We start from the raw sequence: 17,015 nt of genomic DNA, 5'->3' as shown, positions 1-17,015 counted from the left end.
CCCAATGATTTCCCAGGGGAATGGGGAACCATTTTAATCTAGATACCAGCAAATGTGTCATTTTCCTACTGATTTCCCTGTAGAGTTCACTAGGAACATTAGCAGAGAGACAAAACCATTGAAATGATTGTTATTCAAGTCAGTCTTGTACTTCTGTAGCAGGAACATAATGATTCCAGTCTTGTTAGATAACCTGTTTTTATAAATTTAGGAGATTTTGTACTGTATGCTGCACCAGCAAAATTCAAGACAATCACAGCTGGGTTCCTTCAAACAACATTGCTTAAAGGGCTGAAAACTGTAAATAACATATAAAATGCTCCAGCACTTGATTTTTGCTTATAGTTCAAATTTACAGTAAATGGCATTAATAGTTAATCAGTTCTCAGTTACATTAATGTCAGTTAAATTGGAAAGTCCATCATGAATATGTTTGTGTTTGCTTGGCAGGATGAAGACTCCCTTTGTAATAAACTCTGCACCTTCACCATCACTCAGAAGGAGTTCATGAACCAGCACTGGTAAAAGAAGTGTCTCCTTCCTCACAATCTCTTTCCTTCATTTTTATTTATTTATTTTCATTATATTCACACTTCATGCTTAGGTGACCACAGAGATGTCTGTGCTCAAATTAGGAGGCTATTATATATGAAAATTGTTCTATAGACAGGAAAAATTTTGTGCAGTGCTATTGTGCTAGGAAAGAAAGAGGCTTGTCAGCAGTGTTAACTAAGGATGTGCTCATATTGTTTTGTATTTTCTGTGAGAAAATACTGTCTCAGCCATGTTTTCTGCTGATGATTTATGTGTCGCAGACTTTATTTCCACACTAGCATCAGTCACTGTATTCAGCTGGTGATGACGAGAAGCTTTTTTTTGGTTGCAAATGATTACATTTACAACTACTTTAGATGTTGAGAGTTTTTTTTTTTTTTTTTTTTTTTGGAAAATACTGTGTTTGCAAAAAGTCGGATTTGCTATTCTGCTGTCTTTTATTGCATTACTTCTCTGCCCATTTTTAATTTTTTTAAACCACTCATATTTTTTCCCCAGACCTGAAGACATCTAATGCACCTGAAACTTTGTGAAAGTGCAGCTTTGCACCTATCACTTTGTAAAATCAAAACTGGAGACAGTTATCAGGCATCCTCAAAGTTGTGTTGGCTAAACATATTTCATTTCTTGAAAAAAAAAAAAAAAACAATCTGCATGGAAACACTGCAGTGTGATTATATTTTTCCACCTCTGTCATCTGCACTAAAGGAGACATGGAAGTGAGATCTGTTGGATTTAACTGTTGGCATAAGAAAATGCCACACATTTTCTGATAGTGGATGTCTCCAAACTGTGTTTAGAGTGATGTAGGTGGTGTGTCACTGGTTTGTCTGTCACTGCTAACAGCTGATCCACTAGCTCAGTCTCGCCTTGGTCCTCTCATTCCACAGGTACCACTGTCACACCTGTAAGATGGTGGATGGGGTAGGTGTGTGCACAGTGTGCGCCAAGGTCTGTCACAAAGACCATGAGATCTCCTATGCCAAATACGGCTCTTTCTTCTGTGACTGCGGTGCCAAGGAGGATGGCAGCTGCCAGGTGAGACCGAATACCTCAGGTCATCATGGGAAGAGAACAACAGCGGTAACTTTGGCTTGCAAATCATTCCCCCATTGACCTCCATCCAATCATTTCATTTGGTCAGGGTTCTAGCTAGCCCACGCATATGGCCGGAAATGAGAGAATTCATGTTGACTGTCTGTTGTGAACATTTTATGTAATGAAATGGCCAGCTTTCCCAGTTAATCTTATATGAATTTAAAGATTTGTCAGTATGTGCATGTGATGCTAACAAACCAACATCAGCTGAACTTATCCTTTGACCTGTAGCTAAGCTTTTAATCTAATTCAAGTGTGATAGGGCAAAATCTGCATCTGTCTTTGTGTTTCTGACAGTGACTGAATGTTTTCAGTTATGTTTACTGTGTATGGTCAACAGCATTTTAGATAACATAAGTGAATATATGTGGCACTGGCTCTGCTCTCAGCTTTTTCCCCCATGTAGGAATGTCAAAATAATACCGCCATGTTGAGATCACTTCTGTTTTGATTTGGTGATGAGTGTAATTCATAGTGTTGTGCATTTTGCATCAAAAATATACACAATATCACTTGAGCTGTATTTTACACAGAGTAAACAGTGGAAATATATGACAGTGGCATGCAGTAAATTCAAGAGTGATCACAGTTATTATTTATTCTGATGCTGTTCAAGGAAGAGGAAATCCATAGTCATTTGCCGTCAGAGGCAGTTTGGATAAAATGTATCCCCATTCAACAAAATCCCTCTGACCATCCATTTGACTAACTGCATGCTTCACAAATCAGAAGAGCAAGTAAAATGAAAACAGAACTAGGGTCTCTTATCATAAATTAGCAACAAAAAAGCAGGCTGAGAGGATGACCACTTGTGAAAAACTTGTTTGATGTACTGCTGAATAGTGGCATGAAATGTATGTGCAAATCTACAGTGTTCTCACTGCCCTGCTGTGTGTTCTATCATCTCCAGGCCTTGGTCAAGCGCAGCCCCAGCAGTGGCATGGGCTCCACGCTCAAAGAGTCTTCAGCCTTCCAGAGTGAGCTGCGTATGCCTGAGAGCGCCATCCGCCACCAGAACGCCTCGCCCTCAGACAAGGGGAAGGTCACCATCTGTGATGGCAAGCCTGGAGATGAGGACAGACCCAAGAAGAGCAGCGTTTGCAAGAGCATTGAGGGCTGCCAGGAAGAACTGCTGGCACAAGTGGTAAGGGTTGTTAGAGTCTGCTGCGGGTTTTGTCTGATTTATACCTGTCTCTGTTAGCCTCACAGATCCGTGTTAACTGAAAAGCTTGTCTCAAGCAGTGATGCACTTCCATGTCTACTTTTATAACTTGTGCTTTTGACTCTCCTTCTTCATTTTAGCTGGGGTCATCCACTGCAGCGGTCATACTGGAGATGCTCATTTTTCTCATGGATGCCATCCAGACCAACTTCCAGCAGGCATCAGCTGTGGGAAGCAGCAGCCGCGCCCAGCAAGCCCTCAATGAATTACATACTCAAGACAAAAGTGTGGAGATGACTGACCAGTTAATGGTATGACCAGTAGATTTTGTCCACCCAGTTCAGTTTTTTTCTTTTCTTTTTTCCCCTCTCTTCATAGTTGGCATTTTGACTATTATGTTTAGTTGTATAACAAGTAAACATCTTCTGCCTGCTTAGTAATGTAACACAAATGGCTGTTGGCCATTTGGAATTAACAGTCATGAAAAATATATGTGACACTTGTATTCAAATGTTTTAGAAATGGTTTACCTTAAATGGTTCAATCTCCTGTTTACCTGTGATTCTGTCCTTCAGGTTCCCACTCTCGGCTCCCAGGAAGGTGCCTTTGAGAATGTGCGGATGAACTACAGCGGGGACCAGGGGCAAACCATCCGTCAACTCATCAGCGCCCATGTCCTGCGCCGTGTTGCCATGTGTGTGCTGTCCTCACCTCACGGTCGCCGTCAGCACCTTGCAGTCAGCCATGAGAAGGGCAAGGTGTGTTGTGCCTGTCAAAACTTCTCACAGGAGTTAATTGGGTTGTTTATTAAGGGGGCTGTATGCTAGAGAGAAAACAGCATCACAGCCTTATATCCACCAAAAATCACATTCTGTTGTTTTCTGGTCTCTATCTACTCCACTCATTGTGGAGCAGTGCATCCCCAGTGAAGCTCTCGCTCTCAGGACAGGGTAGGAGTTAATGAACCAAACTTTATTATTACTTTAAGTTAGCTGTGTGGGGACTTTTTGAATTCATCAAAAATGAGTGTGGGTTTCCAAATAAGATGTTTTTTTGCTCAGATTGTAATTGCACCTTCAAAATGTCAAACCACTGCAGACTGACTGACACCGAAGCTGCACTTATGCCAGTTAATCCCACGTAAATAATGTAAAGCTTGCATTTTATCTTAATAGCTGTATGACATATAGTGTGGCATGCAGTTAAATAATAGTGTAAGTCAAGCATCAGTATTGGTGTCCAGACCCTTATCAGGATCACTGGATTGACAGTGTTAGGACTCAATACAAAGATACCTACTTTTAATGTTTCTTTCAGAGCAAAGTTTAACAACAGATAATTGATTTTACATTTTCTGTCATTACCATTATTATAATCATAGTAGTTCCAATTTTACTACTTGACTACAGTTTGAGTTCCAAATCCAGTTTACAGTGTCTCACCATTTGAAGACCCCTAACTCTTTTCCTTCCCATTTTTCCTTCCCACTCAACAGATAACTGTTCTGCAGTTATCTGCCCTCCTGAAGCAGGCTGATTCAAGCAAGAGGAAGCTGACACTGACTCGCCTGGCCTCTGCACCCGTCCCCTTCACCGTCCTCAGTCTCACAGGCAACCCTTGCAATGAAGATTACCTGGCTGTGTGTGGCCTCAAGGTCAGAAAACCTGCTTATGTGGAGTTCTGTCACAACCTGAATCATTGTCTCCAGTCAGGACTATGGACTAACTTCACACATAGGCAATGTAATTTGACTGTCTCTATGTGACTTCCTCCTCCTTTCCCAGGACTGCCATGTACTGACTTTCAGCAGCACAGGCTCTGTGTCTGACCACCTGGTGTTACATCCACAACTGGCCACTGGCAACTTCATCATCAAAGCGATCTGGCTACCAGGCTCTCAGACTGAACTTGCGATCATCACTGCTGATTTTGTCAAGGTGTGTATTATTAAATGAAGGGTTATCCTTCTGACTTGGTGGCACCAAAGCACACACTGTGTACTTGCCATGTCTTTTAGCATTGGCTTTTGCTGCACACAACCACCAATCAGTGTATTTTGGTGGAAGGAAATTGTGGGGGTAAAATATCAATCAATTCTTGAAGTTGAACTTTAAAAAAAAAAAAAAAACATTTTGCTTGGTGGATTATGTATGTCTGCTTGAAAGGGGCATCGTAATAACAGGACAGTTCGGGAAAGACCTTCAGTCATATTTAAGCATGTGTATTTTCTGATAATCAAGGTGTCATTAAGTTGCCAAATTTTGAAATGGGATTTGGCCCAATTTTCTCTTCATACAAAGGAATAATCCTGCTATGAGACAAGCAGTATACATATATATATATTTTTTTGATGAGATATATTCTCTCTTGCTGATTCTCCTCTGTTGTCCGCCTCTGCAAGTGCAAATCAGCACCATCAGAAGTCTTTGGCAGCACGTCTGATGCGAGTTCATTCCAAACATTTCAGCCGTTTTCATGGTTGTCTGTGTTAAAGTGTTGTTATGTTAAGCGATATGTCGAGAGTAATTTGTCTCACTATCAGCCAGACAGTCAGCTGAGGTGAATTTCTGCCCCTCCCCAGTCACTGACCCAGTTGTTGATTCTGCAGTTCAGCTGTGGAGAACTTTCTTTGTTGACTGATGAGACCAGACCAAATCATATTTTTTTGTGCCAGCCTAATTGTAGACTAAATAAATTATGTTCATCTCTGTTAACTTAAAGTTGTAGTGGATACTGGAGAGTGTATTTTTATGTGATATTTGACAGTAATTTGGGGATTTTTTCCATTGGTTTTCAAAGGGAAGTTTTCTCTTGGTGTGTATTAACAAAATATTGGTTTAAACTGTCAAAAGAGTGACATGTTGGTTTGTAGAGGCTCACAACTAGCAAGCATGGAATAATAATAATAATAATAATGAGGAGAATTCCAACTACATATTCTGTTTGATTGGTGCCTTTTTGGGTACCAAAAACTGTCTTACATACAAGTTACTGTAACTAGCACTAAGCTAGGTCTTGGTTGCTTAAAAAACACTATTACTTTTTCATTCTTTCATTCATTATCCCTCTATTCAAACAGATTTATGACTTATCGGTGGATGCCCTCAGTCCCATGTACTACTTCCTGCTGCCGAGTTCCAAGATCCGCGACGCTACTTTCCTTTTCAACGAAGAAGGGAAGAACATTATCGTCATCATGTCCTCAGCAGGTTACATGTACACCCAGGTCATGGATGAATCAAGCAGCGCGCAGCATGGACCTTTCTATGTCACCAATGTTTTAGAGATCAACCATGAAGACCTGAAGGCAAGTCACCTGCAAAGTAACACACACACACACACACACACACACACACACGCATAGTACAGAAATCTGTATTGAGTTATATTTTTTTTGTGTGACTACAGGATAGCAATGGTCAGGTAGCTGGAGGTGGTGTGTCGGTCTACTACTCCCATGTGCTGCAGATGCTGTTCTTCAGCTACAGCCAGGGCAAGTCCTTCGCTGCCACAGTCAGCCGCAGCACCACTGATGTGCAGAGGCTTTTCACCATCAACATCAAAGGGTAATTACTTCTTCAGCAACCATTCGCCACAATGCCACTGCACAGGCTCTGGGAAATGAAATAAGCAACTCTGTCTCTGTCTTCCTCCTGCCTTTCTTTAGCTCTAATGGTGGCAGCAGCAAGATGTCTCCTGCTCTGTGCCAGTGGTCCGAGGTGATGAACCACCCAGGCCTGGTGTGCTGTGTGCAGCAGACGACTGGCATACCGCTGGTCATCATGGTCAAGCCAGACACCTTCCTCATCCAAGAGATCAAAACTCTGCCAGCCAAGGCAAAGGTAAGAACCACTCACTGCAGTGACATGTAACAGTCACTGGCATAAAAACAAAACATTAACTTGGAACATAAATTTTAGACCCATATATTAATTTCTCGATGAAAATCACAACACACTGGGCTGATTTAAATGTTATTTCATAGCGATAACACTCTTTTTTCCTCAGATTCAAGACATGGTGGCTATCCGCCACACTGCCAGCAATGAGCAGCAGCGTACCACCATGATTCTGCTCTGTGAGGACGGTAGCCTGCGCATTTACATGGCCAATGTAGACAACACCTCCTACTGGCTCCAGCCCTCGCTGCAGCCGAGCTGCGGCATCAGCATCATGAAGCCAGTCCGCAAACGCAAGGCTGCTGCAACCAGTGAGTTGAAGAGCAGGAAACTTATTTTCATTTTTAGATGTGAAGCAACTCACAGACCTGGAAGCATGTCCAAGTTAGACATGCTGTCATTAAGCCCTCTAACTCAGCATCATAATGTGGACAGATGTTGAACTTATATAGTTTGTAGTGATGCAGTGAACAACAGAGCATATAATCACTTTCTTTCAGACAAATGGCTGTTGAGTTTTGCTGTGTATAAAGTGTAATGACTTTGCTTCTAGCTACCCGGACCTCCAGTCAGGTGACATTCCCTGTGGACTTCTTTGAGCACAACCAGCAGCTGACAGAGGTGGAGTTTGGGGGCAACGACTTGCTGCAGGTCTACAATGGACAGCAGATCAAACACAGACTGAACTCCACTGGGATGTATGTGGCCAACACAAAGGTAGGAACATTTTAACAGAGTCATCATGTGTCAGCAAAAACTCAAAAGATAATTTTGATATTTTCTGAGCTAATATATTGTCTTTGTTCTTGAATGTATTCGTTTTATTGTAAGGGTGTTTTTAAAGATGTTTTTTTAAGGAAAAGTTATTATTATATGACGTATTTTTCATAAGACCTTAAAAAGAAATAAAGGTATAATTTTGAATATCAACAATAATAAAAAAAAATAGCACCATTGTGCATACAACCCATCCTCCTTTTTAACCATGTGATGTTGGTAGTTTTTTAATTGCTGTGACAAGGTTCAGCAGTATTGAGTGATGTTTTGTGCATCTAATTCTTTTAAAAAATTAAACTATGTTTTAGCATCCATAGTCTTGCACTTTAATATACATTGTGTATATTTACAACCACTTGCCAACATATGATGGCACTGCAATGCTCACTGTATAAAATGTTGCCCTAACACTGACAAGGTAAAGGAATTTATTCACAGAGCCTAGGGCCACACATGCAAAAAAATGCAATTTTTAATGTCATTGTAAGACTCCACCAAATGAGTTGTGTCATGAAAATGAGGGTTTGCTCCCCGAATTGATGGCACTGTTTCTGCCCGTGTTTGGTCTTATCTCTGGTTGTTTCCTCCTAGCCTGGTGGGTTCACTGTGGAAGCGGTCAACAACAACAACTCCATGGTGATGACAGGCATGCGGGTGCAGGTGGGCACTCAGGCCATTGAGAGGGCTCCGTCCTACCTGGAGATCTTCGGACGCACCATGCAAATAAACCTGACTCGAGCCCGCTGGTTTGACCTTCCCTTCACCAGAGAGGAGGCCCTACAAGCTGACAAGAAGCTGTCCATCTTTAGTAAGAACATTATGATGTCTGGCCATGTATTGTGCATGTACATTCCTGTAAAGCAAAGGAAAACACTAGTTGATTTGAAATTACTGCTGATTCCAACAATTATTACCGATTTGTCTAGCTGTCATATCTTTTACAGGACATAGATGGTAAAAAAGGGGCATACTGTTGGGAGTCTGTTTCTTTTGTGTCTCCTGTCTCTTGTCTGTCCAACTTTTCAATGCCTGTGTTCTTGACATATGTCTAAACTATTGTCACAGTGTAACAAAACCATCTCTGTTTCAGATATTTGTGTTTTTGAACATCTTCCAATGTGTGTAATCCTCTGGTCCTTTTTTTTTTTTTCCTTAAGTTGGGGCTTCCGTTGACCCGGCAGGAGTCACTATGCTCGACTCGATCAAGATCTATGGGAAAACCAAGGAGCAGTTTGGCTGGCCTGAGGATCCACCGGAGGACTTCTCCTCTGCTTCTGTGAACAACGTTTGCAGCCCCAACCTCAACCAGGGCAACGGCACAGCCGATGGAGACATAACCACCCCCACCACCACCAGTGGCAGCGTGCTCGAGAGGTACGGGTTGTCGACTTAAAGGGTCATGGGGTCAACACAGACTCTTAGCAGCCACAGCCACTACCAGTTCAGTTAACTAACTCAAATTTTTATGTAATGTATCAGCAGGCAGAGCATTTCTTAGACTTTCCAGTGAGCCAGTTTATGCCTGTCATATGCTAGACTTCCTCATATCCAGACTTGCAAATGTTAGTTTAATCAGGATTAGATTGTAAGTGTTGCTATAGAGACGAAGGACATACCAGGCTAAAATTGGGAACTGAAATGATACTGATATGATACTGAAATATGATACCAAAAGGCATGCATAATATTTGAGTTTCTACCTTCACCTGATGTTAGAGGGATTGTGGTCACAAATGAATGTCATATCTTTATGCTCAGTAAAATTAATTGATCATGATTGTAATGGTTAATAGCTGAAATATAAAATTTGTTACTCAAGTGTCACATTGAAAGTTTTATCAGTGCATCTCTACTCTTGATGAATCATTAAGCATTGTAGCAGTGTAGCAAGAGAGTTGAGGATGAGCCCATAGCAGTAATGGTGGTGGTGGTGGTCGGGCTCTCTGTGTCTTTTAGATTAGTGTTTAGTGCATGGCTATCCTGATGTCATCTTTTCTTGCATGCTTCTCTTCTGTTCAACTGAATCATTTACTTTCACTTGTTTCTTTCTGTGATCCTCACACTTTTTTGTTCTTTTTCTTTTGCTCCCAAAAATACAATAAAAAGTTGTGAAACTGAGTCCTTATCAACATTGGACCGGTTAGTAACTGCCCTTTCTCTGCTTGTTTGTACGGTTTTGTGCATGTGTGCCAGTTTGTGTGTCTTTGCCTGAGACTGTGAACATGCCATGTGCCATCTCCACACTTCTTAAAACAGCATATATTTCATCTTTTTTTTTCTTGACAATCATTTATTCTTGCATTTGATGTTTTTTTCTTTTGCATTTAGATTAGCAGAGAATGCAACAGGTTGAGATTTGCTCTTATTTTTTTGCTTGTTTGGTTTACTTAAGGAAAAGTCTACAGTAAAAGCAGTGCTGATCCTCATTCTCACTTTCAGGTTGGTGGTCAGCTCCCTTGAAGCTTTGGAAAGCTGTTTTGCTGTGGGCTCCTCAACTGAAAAGGTAGATTCAGATGAAAATGTACTTTTTCATAGTCTTAAATTGAATGATACATCTTGAAGTAAATTCTCATGTCAAACTAATTGAAGATTTTTTGTTGGAGCAATGTTAACTGTGCCTGTCAATATGTCTAGGAGAAGAACAAGGCTGCAGCGCTGGAGTTGGCTACTCTCCTCCTGTCCATGCCAACCCCCGCAGGTGTGCAGCAGCAGACCAAGGGGCTTCTGGCCAGCCTGCACACCAGTCGCACTGCCTACCACAACCACAAGGTACAAAAATATCCTGTGTTTTAGAACAGGCCAAACACAAACCTCCTTGTGCACTTGTTAGCGGAAGAAATTCCAGGGTTTCTGCAGCACTTGACAGGTTAAATAAACTCAAAATCATGGGATCTTCCATTAGTTTGGTGACCACCAAAGCCAGCTGATCCAATGTTGACTTTTCACATGAGCACTAATGTGGCATTCACTGACTTTCTTTCCTCAGGACCAGTCACTGCTCACTAATGCAGTGCAGTGTCTGAACAGCTGCAGCCGTGAGGGCAGGGAGCTAGATCCTGATGTCTTCCAGAGGCTGGTGATCACTGCCCGCTCCATTGCCATCATGAGACCCAACAACTTGGTCCATTTCACAGAGACCAAGCCACCACACCATGACTCCGGTAAGCTCCTGTTTTGTTGGGGATTCATGTTCATCAAGACCGGGGAATAATGTAAGGAGTTTATAAAGCATGCATAAACTCCGTTAAATATATCCTCTGGAAAATTGCTTGTTGAATAAAACTTTATATGGATTAAGTTTTTCACTTTTACTGATTAGGATTTGTTTATGTAATGTATCTCATGTTCATCCAGAACTGACAGATGATGGACAAAAGCATGTAGATGGCGAGGGCTGTAACTTCATCATGCAGCTGGTGAATAACTTCTGGAAGCTTCATGCCCTCAAACCAAAGAACGCCTTCCTTGCCCCTGCTTGCCTGCCTGGTAAGTGGAAAAACTTGGAAGAGCATAATTTATTGTATCACATTTGCAAAAAGTTACAAATGTCTAGATAATAACATTATAAGATGGCTGTTCATTCATAATTGGAGATTGTCACATTGGAATTATGCACCTGAGTGATCGGAAGATTTGTAACAAACAAATGAGTTTCTTCTTGTTCTGCCTAAGGTCTAACTCATGTGGAAGCAACAGTAAATGCCTTGGTGGACATCATCCATGGATACTGCACATGTGATCTGGACTACATCAATGTAGCCTCCAAAATCTACATGCAAATGTTATTGTGCACTGTAAGTATTTTTTGTCGTTCGAGTAATTCATATAGAGTTTGGGAGGGATCTTAAATCTCCCATCCTTGTAATCTGTAACTAATTGTGCTGTTTTAACCACTTCCAGGATACCTCTGTGAGCTTTGCCTGTAAGCAGGCACTGATCAGAGTGCTTCGACCAAGAAACAAACGGCGTCATGTGACCCTTCCATCTCCCCCACGCTCCAACACACCAATGGGTATGTATTGCACAGGTTTTATAGAAAGTTCCTATACAGGGCTGAAAAGTCTGGGATAGTGTGGGAAATTTCAAATGGGCTGAGGTAAGAGTCTAGACGGAAAATGTAAATATGTGTGGTCATTTTCTTGGTCGTTTTCAGTTGTTGTAGTTTTAGAAATTCAGACAAATTAAAGACAAATCTTGTTCTGTCCCAATACACACGTGACTATATGTGTAAACAACCAGCCAGTTATTTGCCAGGCAAAGAACTGTGGTCCTGTTATGTCCAAGAATGTCCTCTATCTCTAAAGATGTGCTTGTTAACTCTTTTTCAGGGGATAAAGATGATGATGATGACGACGACGCTGATGACAAAATGCAGTCATCAGTGTTGACTGGTGGAGAAGAGGGAAGACAGGAGAGTCAGGAGCAGAGTGAAGTGGACCATGGTGACTTTGAGATGGTGGTGAGCAAAGCAGAGCACTTCTAAGCAAGCTTACCTGCAATAAACAGAAGTCTGCAGATATAGTAATATTTAAGGGGTCATATTCACAATTAGTCTGACAATACTCTGAGATCTGATAAAGTTAACTGAAGACTGTACATTTCATATGTAATGAATTCTAGCCATTCACCCACAGTAAAGGCATATTTAAGAACTGCATGACTGTTGTGTGTCTGTCTCCTCAGTCGGAGTCTATGGTCCTTGAGACATCAGAGAATGTGAACAATGGAAACCCGTCTCCCCTGGAGGCTCTGCTGGCTGGGGCAGAAGGTTTCCCTCCCATGTTGGACATCCCTCCTGATGCAGATGATGAGACAATGGTGGAGCTGGCCATCGCTCTCAGCCTGCAGCAGGATCAACAAGGTCAGCAGCAAAAGTGTTACAACTCATTAGTTATTCTGCCTGGCCGTGAAACTACAGAATTACTAATCTACAGAACTACATCAATCCACAAATGAAGTGCAAGCGGCCCCCTTGTCAAACAAAAGTAACTGACTTAAGAGCTTACATGCCAAAAGGCAGTTTGACACCAGATAACTAGGCTTATAGCATGAAATTGCTGTAGCTCACTTTATTGGCCTACAGTAAGAATGTTGTTTTTTGGCTGAAATATATCTTGAAATGGTAGGCCCCATCTTTATCATATTAAAAATTCAATTAGGAGATCAGATTTTGAGTTGGTGCTTACTTAGATAATATGTTTGATGTTTATAGGCAGTAGCAGCAGTGCCCTTGGCCTCCAGAGCCTCGGCCTGTCTGGCCAGGCTCCAAGTTCCTCCTCACTAGATGCTGGCACTCTCTCAGACACCACAGCATCAGGTAATAAGACCAACTCCAGGAGAATGTCTGATCAGCAGGGTGGGAAACTACATTTTTTTTTTTGCAAGTCACAGAGTGGCTGCCAGCTACAGTTTTCAAATGGAATGTGACCTCTTTATGATAGATGGTTACCTGTCGCAGTGGCTGGTAGAGCAGACAGTTTTATCAGCCATACCTAAAATTAATCAGCATGTCTCACGGTTGATGATAATTCCCACCCTGAGGCTCAAACAAGATAATCACTGATTTAGTAGGCTTGTTGTCCCAGTTCTTTTTAATTAATCCATACATTTTTGACCCTCCTCAGTAGTCACATTTTAGTTTAGAACATTTCAACACTGCATGAGTAGCAACCTTAAAATTTTATATTAATTACTATCATTCCTATCATTTGTAATAATTTCCATCATATGGGTGAAACACAAAGACTCCATTGACAGCAGGTAGAAGAATGTTTTGAATGCATTTTATTATTTATGGTTTATAAGTTGTTAGTGGACAAGTATAATTAAAAATTGTGTATCCTGGCCAGATGACTGCGGTGTATTTACTGTTACAGCCATTGCTATGATTTCAGCCCCGGCATCGGATGACGAAGGCAGCACAGCTGCCACTGATGGCTCCACGCTGCGAACGTCCCCAGCCGAACATGGCGGCAGTGTGGGCTCAGAGAGCGGAGGCTCTGCCATCGACTCTGTGGCAGGGGAGCACAGTGGTGGGTGATGAAGTATAGACATCTCAGACAGAGCCAACTTTTTTATATCCACCCATAAAATAACTAATTTCCTCAGTGTCACTACTTAATATATATAAAATATGGAGGAATCAGTTAATCAAAGTTAATTGTAATTTTATGATAAAACTCATCCATCTTTGTCATCATCTTGACCATATATTGCATAATGCTCATGCAAATAATGCAAACTCAGGCTTATTGTCACTAACTAGCAGCTAAAAACACTCCCCCACACAAACTCAGCATTTATATGAATGTATTTCTAATATGTTGTGTTCGTGCATGCGTGTGTACAGTGTCGGGCCGTAGCAGTGCCTATGGGGACACAGCAGTGGAGGGCCACCCTGCAGGCCCAGGCAGTGTGAGTTCTAGCACTGGGGCCATTAGCACAACCACTGCCCAACAGGAAGGGGAAGGCTCGGAAGGAGAAGGAGAAACCGAGGGAGACATCCACACTAGCAACAGGTCAGCATTTCCAGACAAGACTCAGAAGTTTGGCTCACTAAATTGGGTCCTTCAGCGATCAGTAGTTTACCTGAATTTAAAAAAAAAAAAAAAATCAACAAACGAGTACACTGGATTCAGCTCAGTAAAGTAAAAATGTTGCATATCAATTTCTATTAATTTTTTTGTTCATCATCAGGCTCCACATGGTTCGTCTTATGCTGCTGGAGCGCTTGCTGCAGCACCTCTCTCAGCTCCACAACGTAGGAGGAGTCCATGCCATCCCCTACATGCAGGTTATCCTCATGCTGACCTCTGACCTGGATGGTGAGGATGACAAGGATAAGGGTGCCTTGGATGACTTGCTCGCACAGCTCATCGCCGAACTAGGCATGCATAAGAAGGTAACCACATTATAATCATCCCTTTATTTCATGTTGAACACACATCTGTTGACAGTTTTAACCAAATGTTTTATGATTAGTCAGACCTCATGTGTCCTCTAATTCTGTTTGCACCACATTACCCTCCTTACAGGACGTGTCCAAGAAAAATGAGCGCAGTTCCATCAATGAAGTACACTTGGTCATCATGAGACTGCTCAGCGTCTTCATGTCCCGTACCAAGTCTGGCTCTAAATCTTCCTCTGGGGTATGTCCACTTTTCTCTAAGAGTATGTCAGTGCAAGGTTTATCATGCTTTGAACATTCAGAAACTGACTGATTTGGATAAACATTGTTAAAATTCCCAATGAACAGAACAGAGTACTATTAACAGTATCAACTCACACTGGGCATGTTCATATGGATTTACTGTACTGGTTTTCTGTCACTTGTAGTGCTAGACCAGTCCATAAACTTAAATTGATGATAGGGCCCCAATTAGGCTGAAACATTAGACTCTAAATTAGACTGAAAATTAGAGCTGTATCTGTCCTGAAGATCGCAGCGAGTACAACATCTAGTCTTTTCAATCTTTAATTTTATACTAATTTTATGAGGGTCACAGAAAGCTAAAATTAGTGTAAGGACTGATGCTGTATTGAGGCTACAAAAATAACTGGAACTTAGAAAAAGGCTACAAAAATAACTGGAACTTACAAAAAGTGATGAGTGTCAGTAATGGTACCCTAAGTTTCATAATTTAACCAGTCCTACCTGTGCTTGGTGACTTTGCACCACTGAATTTGGCGCTCCCTCGTAAGTCACCAATGCCTCTCCTTTCTCTCTCCCAGTCATCTTCTCTGATCTCCAATGCCACGGCAACAGCTCTGCTCAGCCTGGGTGCTATCGACTACTGTCTTCATGTGCTCAAATCTCTCCTGGAGTTCTGGAAAAGCCAACAGGGTGAAGAAGAGCCTGTGGCCACCAGTCAACTCCTCCGCCCACACACAGCCTCCTCTCCTCCAGACATGAGCCCTTTCTTCCTACGCCAGTATGTCAAGGTACTGTATCAGCTTGATGTATTGCTCTGTTTTTGCTGTTTCCATCAGTTTCAGAATAAAATTAAAAAATGTTTGGTGTGTGTTGCCCTCAAGTTAAACATTGGTTACAACAGGAGACAAAGATTGCATTCACAGGGCATTGCTTTTTTAATTTTTGCTACGTCTGACACCACAGAACTATCCACCTTTTGGCCTGATGTTTATATTACAGCTGTTTAACAGCTATTTACCTTACTATCTTGCTTCCCCTTTCAGGGCCATGCTGCAGATGTTTTTGAGGCCTACTCTCAGCTGTTGACTGAAATGGTTCTTCGGCTGCCGTATCAGATCAAGAAAATTGCCGACACTAATCCCCGCATCCCACCACCTGTCTTCGACCATTCATGGTTCTACTTCCTGTCTGAGGTATTTATTCACTTTACAGAATTTAGTTCTGAATGTATTTATGTTATGTAATATTTTTTTTTTGAGTGTACCTACACTAAGAAATACAACCCTGTAATTCTCTCTCCATTTTCTCCCACAGTATCTGATGATCCAACAGACACCATTTGTCAGGAGGCAGGTCCGTAAACTGCTGCTGTTCATCTGTGGCTCCAAGGAGAAGTATCGTCAGCTGCGGGATTTACATACACTGGACTCCCACGTGCGTGGCATCAAGAAGCTCCTCGAAGAGCAGGGAATCTTTCTCCGTGCCGGCGTGGTCACAGCCACATCTGGTTCAGCCCTGCAGTATGACACCCTCATCAGTCTGGTGAGTGTCCTCTAAATAACCACCTTTACCTTTAGTGTTTGTCAAAGTTTTGGTTTTTTTCTTGTGACGTGTGTTGAACTTGTGTCTCTGTCTCTTGATGCAGATGGAACACTTGAAAGCTTGCGCTGAAATTGCCACTCAGAGAACGATCAACTGGCAAAAGTTCTGTATGAAGGATGACTGTAAGTTGCTTCAGAACGAATTGTGTTGTCATGGGAGTGAGAACAAATTAAATTTAAAGGTCTGAAATGTTAACGTGGTTTGTGTCGTCTCTCCTCCTGTTTCCTATGCTCTTCTGTCCGCAGCCGTGTTGTACTTCCTGCTCCAGGTCAGCTTCCTAGTGGACGAAGGCGTTTCCCCAGTGCTTTTGCAGCTGCTCTCCTGTGCCCTGTGTGGCAGTAAGGTGCTGGCCAGCTCCTCCTCTTCATCCTCAGGAGGGGGCTCCAGTAGTGCTGGACAGACAGGAGCTTCCCAGTCCTCTCAGAGCAAGTCCTCCAGTAAGAAGAGCAAGAAAGAGGACAAGGAGAAAGACAAAGAGGGTGAGGCAGCAACACAAATAATTGTCAAGGCACAAATACTTTAAAGGCAGACTGTAATGTTTAGGTCACTCACATTGGAGAATAAAAGGAAAGATGTGATAGAGGGGACAATATGCACTCAAAGGCATTTTATTTTCCTCACCCTACTGAGTGAGGACAGCCATATTTATTATATTTTATTATATTTCTGACTTTTTATGGTGCATAACCTGTACAGCATTTGCAATATCTTGACCTCAAGTCAGTTTCACAACTTTTGTTAGAATTCAGGATGGAAATTCAGTACCTTA

At 41.9% G+C, this 17,015-nt stretch overlaps 1 protein-coding gene across 4 annotated transcripts in view; it reads left to right on the top strand.

The window, feature by feature from the left end:
• Nucleotides 1-17,015, top strand: part of ubr4 (ubiquitin protein ligase E3 component n-recognin 4) — a 61,576-nt gene that overhangs the window by 26,269 nt on the left and 18,292 nt on the right. The window contains exons 36-68 of one of the 4 annotated variants that reach the window (XM_030055001.1): nucleotides 451-521; nucleotides 1,446-1,593; nucleotides 2,564-2,797; nucleotides 2,956-3,126; nucleotides 3,391-3,573; nucleotides 4,311-4,469; nucleotides 4,600-4,752; nucleotides 5,895-6,122; nucleotides 6,224-6,381; nucleotides 6,483-6,657; nucleotides 6,824-7,025; nucleotides 7,268-7,431; nucleotides 8,083-8,299; nucleotides 8,649-8,865; nucleotides 9,598-9,630; nucleotides 9,931-9,994; nucleotides 10,126-10,260; nucleotides 10,478-10,652; nucleotides 10,846-10,977; nucleotides 11,164-11,285; nucleotides 11,392-11,503; nucleotides 11,820-11,950; nucleotides 12,175-12,352; nucleotides 12,704-12,808; nucleotides 13,386-13,523; nucleotides 13,841-14,009; nucleotides 14,188-14,392; nucleotides 14,526-14,639; nucleotides 15,223-15,432; nucleotides 15,688-15,837; nucleotides 15,959-16,186; nucleotides 16,290-16,368; nucleotides 16,492-16,725. In XM_030055001.1, coding sequence (XP_029910861.1) covers nucleotides 451-521; nucleotides 1,446-1,593; nucleotides 2,564-2,797; nucleotides 2,956-3,126; nucleotides 3,391-3,573; nucleotides 4,311-4,469; nucleotides 4,600-4,752; nucleotides 5,895-6,122; nucleotides 6,224-6,381; nucleotides 6,483-6,657; nucleotides 6,824-7,025; nucleotides 7,268-7,431; nucleotides 8,083-8,299; nucleotides 8,649-8,865; nucleotides 9,598-9,630; nucleotides 9,931-9,994; nucleotides 10,126-10,260; nucleotides 10,478-10,652; nucleotides 10,846-10,977; nucleotides 11,164-11,285; nucleotides 11,392-11,503; nucleotides 11,820-11,950; nucleotides 12,175-12,352; nucleotides 12,704-12,808; nucleotides 13,386-13,523; nucleotides 13,841-14,009; nucleotides 14,188-14,392; nucleotides 14,526-14,639; nucleotides 15,223-15,432; nucleotides 15,688-15,837; nucleotides 15,959-16,186; nucleotides 16,290-16,368; nucleotides 16,492-16,725 — 5,194 coding nt within the window. Of the gene's footprint in view, nucleotides 1-450; nucleotides 522-1,445; nucleotides 1,639-2,563; nucleotides 2,798-2,955; nucleotides 3,127-3,390; nucleotides 3,574-4,310; nucleotides 4,470-4,599; nucleotides 4,753-5,894; nucleotides 6,123-6,223; nucleotides 6,382-6,482; nucleotides 6,658-6,823; nucleotides 7,026-7,267; nucleotides 7,432-8,082; nucleotides 8,300-8,648; nucleotides 8,866-9,597; nucleotides 9,631-9,930; nucleotides 9,995-10,125; nucleotides 10,261-10,477; nucleotides 10,653-10,845; nucleotides 10,978-11,163; nucleotides 11,286-11,391; nucleotides 11,504-11,819; nucleotides 11,951-12,174; nucleotides 12,353-12,703; nucleotides 12,809-13,385; nucleotides 13,524-13,840; nucleotides 14,010-14,187; nucleotides 14,393-14,525; nucleotides 14,640-15,222; nucleotides 15,433-15,687; nucleotides 15,838-15,958; nucleotides 16,187-16,289; nucleotides 16,369-16,491; nucleotides 16,726-17,015 lie in introns of all 4 variants that reach the window. The other 3 variants (XM_030054998.1, XM_030055002.1, XM_030055000.1) reach the window with 3 other exon arrangements.

Source organism: Myripristis murdjan, chromosome 7 (genome assembly GCF_902150065.1).
Source record: "Myripristis murdjan chromosome 7, fMyrMur1.1, whole genome shotgun sequence".
Classification (NCBI taxonomy): domain Eukaryota; kingdom Metazoa; phylum Chordata; class Actinopteri; order Holocentriformes; family Holocentridae; genus Myripristis; species Myripristis murdjan.
Note: the sequence above shows the minus strand (reverse complement) of the source record. Positions and strands in the feature narration are given on the sequence as shown.